This window comes from Leuresthes tenuis, unplaced genomic scaffold, assembly GCF_036924035.1.
Source record: "Leuresthes tenuis unplaced genomic scaffold, fLeuTen1.0.hap1 SCAF_20, whole genome shotgun sequence".
NCBI classification, from domain to species: Eukaryota; Metazoa; Chordata; class Actinopteri; order Atheriniformes; family Atherinopsidae; genus Leuresthes; species Leuresthes tenuis.
The window spans coordinates 11819632-11829471 of NW_027325374.1; the positions used below are offsets into that span (position 1 = coordinate 11819632).

Genomic DNA, 9840 nt, shown 5'->3' on the forward strand with positions numbered 1-9840 from the left:
GGCGCGTCGTGTTCCCACAGTCTGAGGGATTTTTGAGAGAGAAGTTTCATGAAGGAGGATTTAATATGACAGCAGCGGGGCTTGCCAAAACTGACCTGTCTTGTAAAAGTGGGTTAGGGGTTTAAATTCCAATGTATGCCCATTAATGTACCGAGACATAAAATATAAGAGTGGCCACGAAATGTTGGCCAAAAATGTTACAGAAGTAAAATGTTTTAGATCCAGGTACCGCGTATTTCCTCAGCTTCACTGCTGGGACTGTTGTTCCGCTGGGCCACCTGATTGGTAGTGAGGAGCGGTGATGTCACTGCCTGCTTTGCTGTCCCGGCCGGTGCAGCATCAAGTGCAAGACTCGAGAGGACCTCCAGATGGATTTGACGCGCGATGGGATCAGAGCTGTAGCTCGTGCGACAGACGGGAAAGGCTACTTTGCTCTGCCTGGATGAACTCGACCTGCTCCCACACACAGCGCAGCAGCCCGTTATGGGGGACGGTGGCGCGTCCTCGCCAGTGAACCTTCACAATGGCACAGAGAGTGAGGCGTCCGACGCACCGGGGTCTGCTCAAGCCGCGTCGGAGCAGTGGATGGCGGGGCTGAGCCTGGTCATGGCTTTGATCGTCCTGTGTATTGTGTTCGGGAATATCCTGGTCATCGTGGCCATTGCCAGGACGCAGAGGCTGCAGACGCTCACAAATGTGTTCATCGTGTCACTGGCGAGCGCGGACCTCATCATGGGGCTGCTGGTGGTGCCATTTGGCGCCGCTCTCGAGGTGAGCGGCTCGTGGCTGTATGGCTCCTTTTTCTGTGAATTCTGGATCTCTGTGGATGTTCTCTGCGTCACCGCCAGCATAGAGACCCTGTGCGTTATCGCCATAGACAGGTACGTGGCCATCACCTCACCTTTCCGCTACCAAAGCCTGCTGACCAAAGCTCGGGCCAAAGCGGTGGTGTGCGTGGTCTGGGCCATCTCCGCTCTGGTCTCCTTCCTCCCCATCCTGATGCACTGGTCCCGTGACAGTGAGGACACAGCTTGCTATGAGGACCCTGCGTGTTGCGACTTTGTCACCAACAGGGCATATGCCATCTCCTCATCCATCATCTCCTTCTACATTCCTCTCCTGGTCATGATTTTTGTTTACGCGCGCGTGTACAGAGAGGCGAAAAAGCAGCTGAGGAAGATTGACAAGTGCGAGGGCAGGTTTCACAACACCTTAACCGGACTCACGTCCAAGTGCAAGAAGAGGCCGTCGAAGATCCTAGCGCTCAGGGAGCAGAAGGCGCTCAAAACTCTCGGCATCATCATGGGGACGTTCACACTGTGCTGGCTGCCGTTCTTCATAGTCAACGTCGTGCGAGTGTTTAGCGCAGAGGTGGTGGACAATGACCTCTTCGTTTTCCTGAACTGGCTGGGCTACGTGAACTCGGCCTTTAACCCCGTCATTTACTGCCGGAGCCCGGACTTCAGGAAGGCTTTCAAGAGGCTGCTTTGCTGCCCGAGGCAGGCCGACCGCAGGCTGCACATCAGCTCCTGCGACCTGTCCAGATGCTCCGGCGGGTTCGTGTCTGCTCTGGAGCCCGGGACGCTGGAGATGTGGTCTGACTGCGCGGGCATGGACAACAGCGACAGCAGCCTGGTGGGGACCGGAAAGCTGTCTCACTCTGAATCACAGCTGTGAAGGAAAAACTAAGACATAGTTGAGACAGTTTGAAAACGGAAAAACTTGATCGTCTCTTTGGGAAAGGTATGCGCAAGGGCCACACCGTTTAGTCAAAACGGGTCCGTTTTTCCATCTACTTCTGGCCAGATGAAAGCCATAATTACAATTTGCCAAATTTGATCAACCCTACATTTTGCAAGGTGTAAAACGCCGGCGATCAAACGTGATATTTGCACTTTGCCATTACCAAACAGTGGATGCGCTTTAGTCTAAGGAGCGCGCGTCCTCTCGAGTGGTTTATTTCAAACATAGGTTATTTTTTATTCTAAATTAGTTGGACAAGCAGAATAACATGTTGCTGAAGGGTCACATTTTATCCTTAAGAAGACCGCTCAGGCGTACTATCGCTGGTTGTTGTCCAAAAACGGTGTCGGAGTGACTGTTTTGTCGTCATGTATAGCTCACAATGTGTTTTACCTCACAGCCATCGGCAAGTGCAATTTGTACGACAGGTACTTGTTTATATTAAACGTGATGTAAATTAACGTGTATTTATTCCGCGCTGTCTTTTACAAGTGAATGGTGGGCGGATGCCCATTGTACATATTGTGGTGTTTAATATTGAAGGGAGGGACCCGAGCCTCTCCATCTGTCTCTGGCTTCTCATGCTGTTGTGAGTTGGTGCTTTAACGTCTGTGAAAATAAAAGGAAGTTTTATTGTTAAGAACTGTTCGAGCTTCATTTCCTGTGAATGGTTACTGCCATAGAAACACTAAGTTTGAAATGGTTATTTTCTTGTTAAACATTCTTGGCCCACTTCATTCTCAAAAATAAAACCAAACTTTTCTTAAAGCAGCAAGTCACCCAGATATGAGCCAGGATCAGTGAATTGCCGGTATGTTCAATGCCTCACGCGTGCTGGGGTTGCTGAGAGCAGCTGGAATCTGATTGACCGTGGAGAGATAAACCACAAAAATCGAATTTTTAAACTGTGGATTAATAGCTTACACAATATGGGCTGTGTACCTTGGATAAAGAAGGATTTTTAGTGATCACATGTTCAACCTGTTCCATTCTCACCTCTATAAACTGTTTATGCACAGAGGGTATATCAGCATGTTAAAGCTCAGCGCGCAGGCATTCTTTATCTTCTTCACAGCACACATTTGGACTTACTGGAGTGGATGTTGGAGTATGAAATGGCGGCTCTGTTCTTGTGCACAAAAGCAGCACCCTGAAACTAAAGCGTGTACATGGAATTCAGCCATGATTTATTATGATATTTACACCCGAATCTGTTTTTCCTGATGTTGCATGTTGATATAGTCTCTGTTTAGTTGATTATTTTTTTTCTATTTGTGGGAGGAGGGGTCCCATAATCTTAAGAAAGGGTCGTTTGAACTCAAAATTATGTCGTTTTCAGCCTTGTTTTCAACAAGGAAACGCTTCTCAACAGTTATGATCACTTTTGGGAGGAAACAAATTAGTTGAAAATGCCTCAAGATTCATGGTCTTGTTTTGTCTGTGTGTGTGTGTGTGCGTGCGTGCATGTGTGTGTCAACAATATCACAATTTTCTAGGTTCACTGCAGTTATTGTTGAATGCCATACAGTATGAGGTGGAAGTCTGGGATGAACAATCTTGCTCAAGCTGTAGACTAGGAAGTCTGATTTCCAAGTTTTCAGCATTGAATGCAGCAGTAAATTCCAAACACTAGCCTGAATAACCCTGCTGTACTCCTTACATTAACAGGATGATATTTTTTCGACGGGAAAGCTAAGACAGAGCAACCAAAGCCAATGTATTCAAGTACAATTTTTACAGCCTTGTAGAGGCAAACTCAACTTCAGACCCATAGCCAGCTGAATCAACTAAGTGTGTCACTCTCAGCTGTGTTCCAGCAACACTGGACAAAAACATGGCTGTTTTGTTCCTTTAACTGTTTCCAGATTTATTTGTTCGACCTATAGATGTTATGTGACAATCAAGATTTTAGCTAGATACTTACTTAGTTAAGTTTCATAACACAGACATAAACCTGGGTACCTGCGAATCTTAAGGGGTTGCTCGTGCTATCTGGATCAGATTGTTTGTTCTGGTGAGCCTGATTTGGGATTTTGGCACAAAACCAGTTTGATATATCCTTGTCGTGTAAACATACGTGAAGTTTTATTGAAGCATTTATTATGTTGGGATTTAATGTGTCCTCAAACGTAAACTGATCTATCTTAAGTCTGCATTTAATCTACCATCTGGTGTCAGCCCTAATGCTTTCAAACCCTCACCTCCCTGTAATCTTCTGAAACAAGTTAAATGCCTCTTGAGTGTGCTGTTTTTATGGCTGCAGTTCCCTGGCGTCTTACTCTGAAAGCCTAAAGAAAACGTTTCAGAAAACATCACGGCAGCTGGTGTTATGAAGTGGCTCTTACAGGAGAGATTTGCAGTTCCCTCTGAGGAATATTAATTAGCCCTTAAGATGGACGTCTTTAAAATACATTAGCATGATGTGCTGTGCTAATGATGCTGTCCCAAAAGGGCTCAACCGTACATTTAAATTAGACCCGAAAAGCTGAATGAAAGTGAGCTCAGCTGTTTTGGCTAATGAACATTTTTTTAATGTATGATTGGATGACCTAATCAGTGTGAATGAAACCCAGCTTTTTGGAAAAATAACAACATCAGTGCAGCCAGAATCATTGATGTCCTCCTGGCAAAGATCTGCTCTATTACTGAGCATTGTTTGTTTGGCAGGAGGTTTGCATTTGGGCAGAACAGCAGTGGGCTCACAGATGGAGAAGCTAATCAGTGGTTTTAAGAATAATTGTGTAAAATTGCATGTGTATCAGTAGACATTTCGACTGCTCCAAAGCAAAGTAGATAGATTGATATCAAAATGACCTCTGCGTGTGTAAACAGTGGCTGCTGATGTTCTGATGTTGAGTATGCACCCAGCAGCCATTTTATCAGGTACTATTATCAGATCTAACTTATATTGCAAGTACAAGTTCTTTCCCACTCACTATATCCAAATTCTGCTGTTGAATTGAGATGTGGTGACTGTGGGCACCCTATCAAATCCTCTTTAAAAAAAAAACAGTCTGAGTCAATATGAGTTTAGTATCATCAACAATAACCTGCAGAAAGTTGCCACTACAGGATGGTTACATGTTGTCATTAAATGGATGGGCATGCTCAGTAACAATAGCAGGCTGTGGCATTTAAATGCTTGATCATCAGAGGGGCGCCAAAAAATCTTCTACACTATTACACCAGAAGTAGCCTGAATTATTGATAAAAAGCAGAAGCGATCATGTTTTCATGCTGTTTATGCCAAATTCTCTGCTCCCGTGTGCACAAAGAAATCTAGACTTAAGAGGTGAGGTTAAGTTTTTTCAATTCTTCTTGGTCCATGTGCTATTCACCGGGTGTTTTTTGTTGTATTTTTCTATTATTAAAAGTTGGTTAACTCCAGACATGGTTCCGTGTAAAAAAGTTTCTGTAAACCAAAGTCTGGCACTGAACAGCCATGTTAAAAAAAGTAAATCACTGTTATTTCTCACTCTAATGCTTGGTTTAAATTTCAGCGGATTCACTCCATCAGTTTCTGCCAGCTGACTGTTTCATTGCTTTAATAAGAAACTGAACACATTTAACTAATAAAGTAGGCAGTGAGCTAGAATAACAGTATGATTGGCTTACCCATGATGTATTATTGCTAATGTGTCACAAAACTAGATTCCTAAATGTTATAATATGTCTAGGAAACACTATTCTTGATAAGATATATCTCTTATCTGTCCAGAAAATATGTACCAATAGCCAAGTGACTGTTTGTCATATTTAACCAAAATCAGTCAATGCAGTAAGTCAGCACGGGTTTAAATAGGAACCTCTGTCTGTGAGCCACTGAAACCAGAAAAGACTTCAGGACGTTACTGTTTACAGCTGTTTTTAAAGCTTTCTGACAGAGCCAGAGTCCAGTTTTTATGCTAAGCTTATTCACCATACAGAAATGGTGATATTCTTATAACATTTTACAAAAATTATGAACCATTAATTCAGTTGTATTGCACTGGACTGCACCTTTATCATTTGAGCAATATGGGAAAACAAGGTGCAATTTAGGCCAAATTCCAACTCCTCCCCTTGCCTCTACTCTTCTATTTTTTATTCATGCAAGCAGTTGCTCCTTTTCTTATCGGGACTGAGGAGTCATAGCCATATCCATCCAACCTGCCCCAACATCTCTATTGAAGAACCAAAACTCTTTGATCCACAAATAACAAATGCCACTGAACGGAACTGGGATTTTGCCTAAATATAAGGTCAATCCCCCTCTAAATTGACCATATTATGACAGTGCACCCATAAAATAATCAAGAGACTGGAGTTAAGCACCACTTCTTAAATAATAGCATTCAAGCTGCACTGACAATTGAGGGGAGTGTCCTGTGCTCTTTCAGATCTTCTCCAGCAACAGGTGTGCCGCTTCATCCAATCGTTACATGGGCTCTGCCTCCTCTCAACCAGATCATGCTTATTGTTGCTGCCAACCACCTCCTACTGCCGCCATCTGCGCTTGATTGAAGACCAACAAAAACATCATAATCATGGCAGAGAATTAAAAACACTCCATAAACCATAAGGGCTGTGTGTGACTGCTGCTGGGATACTAATACACACATTTACTCAATAAGCTTTTAAAGTGAACAAGCATCTAATGAATCAATTTAAAAGGAAAATGATTTTAAAGCACAATGAATGTAAGATGTTTCTTGCAGGGGAATTTTTGGAGGGGAGAGTATTACAATCTAAAAAAAAAACAAAAAAACAAACAGGAATCTCCGAAGGAAATAAATGTCAGCGCCTGGGGATAATTACTGCTGATTGCTCATCATTACAACCTTATCAGACCCCAACAGAGATGCTACATTTATGCTATGAGAGCATTGAGGGGTCAATTTTGCACAACATGTGAATAGCTGCAGTGAATGTAATGGAAATGTGTTTTTTTCTGTCCTATGAAGCTCACAAATCAAAACAACGTGAATTAGAATTAGATTAGCTTTATTACAGAAATGTAGTTAGTCGTGAATGTTATTCATGAATGAACCATATGGCGAAATGACAAGCATGACCACATGGAAGCTCTAAAGGTGGCACATGATTCTCTGATGCACAACACTGATAAATGTCAACTTCTGCGGGCTGATCAGCTCTAATTCCCCCTCCGCTTTTGCTGATCAGCTAAAATTCCCCCTTTACTTTTCCCCTCAAACTCATACTGAGTCCAGTGCCAAAACCAGGTGCTACACTTCATGTGTCCATCTGTTTGGATTCCCATGTGAACTTGGCGCTCTTTGGTCTCCATCTGCTTTGCTTTTGGCTTTCTCCGATTGATTGCAGCTCACATAAAGGCTGGGTTAATATGGCCGGTTGTGTACGGCGATTGTGTTACATAATGTCAACTGAATGACTTGCCAGCGTCGGAGCTAGAAATTGAACATATTACATTCATAACCATACAACTGTTTTTAAGAGACATTTTCAACAGGGGTAGCAAACATGAGGTGCAGATTTATTTCCCATTATGAAACAAATAAAAAGGTACAGTAAAGAAACAAATCCCAGATCAGATAAAAAAAAAAAAAAAACAGCTTTTAGATCTGAGAATGGTTTACTGATTGTTTGGTGGGAGTTTGTGTTGAAGGTAAGCATCATTAACTGCATATAAATACAGTATTGATGAGGAGCGCATCTGTCAGATGCAACTTGATTTCTGGTGTTCTTTCTCTTATTTATCTTCTCCTCAGTTTCTCCAAATGAAAAACTTTATCCACCGCTTGTGCTTATGGATTTACACATTGTGGCTCCTACCCTGATTTCTTCTCCAAGTTGTTCATTGGCGTGCCAGCCTTGTGAGCCTTGACCTTTTACTATCCTGCCGTTGAATTCAAATAAGCCGATGATCCAGTATCTGATGGTCCAAGTATGGTCCCTTTTGATGCCTTGATATTTATTGCACAGGGAAAATGTGTGCAATAACACGATTGTCATTAAAGGAGTCTCTATCACGCTCAATTTGATTTGAAAGCACAGCTCTCCGCTGAGTGCCTCAGTGAAAACCAAAGGGTTTTCTGCAAGACTCCATCCTCCGCTTACTATTTCTGAGCTCAAGAGCTTGTTTTGATTTGCCACTCATGCGCAGATATCTGTCCACCACTATAATTATTTTGTCACCTGTAATCTTTTTGAAAGCCTCAAAATCAGCTTTGGCTGGACGGACGTAATCTTTCACAGTAGCATCATGGTTTAAAAGATGAGCTTACACACACACTGAGTGACTTTACAGAGTGATCAAATAGTCTTATGAGAGTCTAAAAGAGGCAGGAGAGACTGTAAAAGCTGGGGCCAACAGACTTCAGACTTTCTTTCTATCCCTCACTTTAAATGCCACAGTTTTGCATCAATGAAACAGAAAGGCAGAGCAACAGTGGTGAAAAAACACCTTCTGAGGGATCTTCCTTAGTGGACATCATGGAGTACGAAGGATAGGTTTCCCTCTGTACTGCACCGCTGCTAACCGCCTTAAATATAGACAAAGGGTTTGGGAGTTGTTTTTGGAGGATCTCTCCTGTACAGGTGTGTGATATAGAAGTGTATAAAACTTTAATCAACAATCATATCAGGCTCAAATAACTAATTCCTTCATTCCTACTTTATCCTGTGCTTGCTGTGGGTGGGCGAAAGGAGAGGTGAACTCTGGGCAGAACACCAGTCCATCACAGGGCCAACATATAGACAAAGGAGACAAACAGATTTTAATCGTGGTTCATAAAATGTCAAAAAGAGTGGGGAAAAAAAAAATTGTGACCACAAAGTGACAATACAGTCACAAACTTATCATGCTGAACCATTGTGGAATCCCCTGATAAAAATGAATGATATAACAGTAAGAAAATAATTCATATCAATTAGTCAATTAAACTGAGGGTCATGAAAGGATATACGGAAACAATTAACATATGATTAAATTATTGGCCTGAGATTTAAGGTGGATACTCAAATAACTTGTTCTTTACAAAGGCATTGGAATATGACAGTTTTCTGGTCCATTTAATATCTTCATTTGTCTAGTAACTACAGCTAAACATGAAATAAAAATACAAATACAAAGTTAAAGACAAGTAAATCTGCACTCCAAGCCAATACTTGAGTAAATGCCTTCAGTTACCTTCCATTACTGCAAAAGCAGCGAAAACAAACTCCAGCTCGTTTAAAAGTCTCCATCACACAAAAAGGTTTAAACACCACCTTTCTTGCTGACTCTTTACTGTCATCACTGACTCACGGTTTTAACTTGTCAGTCTCCAGCATGACAAACAGAGGAGACAACCTCCAGACACACACTGCAAGCATGTGATGTAGCTCTGGTCTAAACATGCCTGGGTCTTGTCTTTTGAATCCATCCAGTCCAGCTAATGAGTCTGTCTGATGCCAAAAAGTGTAAACACGAGTTTCAGTCAGCCAACACCTGCCGCTCTGCACCTCTTTATCAGTTACAAATCTGAATGAACGAGACAAAAAAAAAAAATGAAGGTCGTTAATGTGCCACTGCGCTGTTGTATTAAATGAATTGTCTCAATTTCCCGTCTGAAGAGGCAGAACAGAGAGTGGCATACAATCAAAGCATTACCGACAGGATCCACGAATGAGAGGGCAGATTTTTCTAATGGGACAGAGCAGATGGTTCCATGAATACTCCCAATTAAAAGAACCTATTATTGTGCACAGTGTTACATAACACTTCTGTCAAATGGCAATTAGCGGAATTTAATAACAGTCATTATGAGGTCCCATTCATATTAAGGTGTTTTTGGTTTTAATTCTAATGCTGCAGCTTTATGTGTGCCTGATTTTAATGTGGACAATAGTAAACTAAACAGAAGACAGGGACAGGATATGAATGTTATCTCTGTACTTCAAGAGTCACTATCATGGGTGCCGCTTTGGCTAAAGGACATGGCCGATGCTCGATGAATTCAGGGGTGGTCATCTAAACCGATAGCAGCTATCTCTGGGCTAAAAATAGCCTGTTGGCAACCAATACACCAAATTGGAAATTTGAACCTGCTGCACTGTGTGCAGAGAAAGTGGCAACTTTCACCGAGACGTGACGAG

General features: G+C 42.4%; 1 protein-coding gene across 1 annotated transcript; it reads left to right on the top strand.

The window, feature by feature from the left end:
• Positions 1–226: 226 nt before the first annotated feature.
• adrb1 (adrenoceptor beta 1) lies at positions 227–2380 on the top strand. The gene has a single exon (XM_072373938.1). The coding sequence runs from the start codon at positions 484–486 to the stop codon at positions 1675–1677; it is 1194 nt and encodes a 397-aa protein (XP_072230039.1). The 5' UTR covers positions 227–483; the 3' UTR covers positions 1678–2380.
• Positions 2381–9840: the final 7460 nt, after the last annotated feature.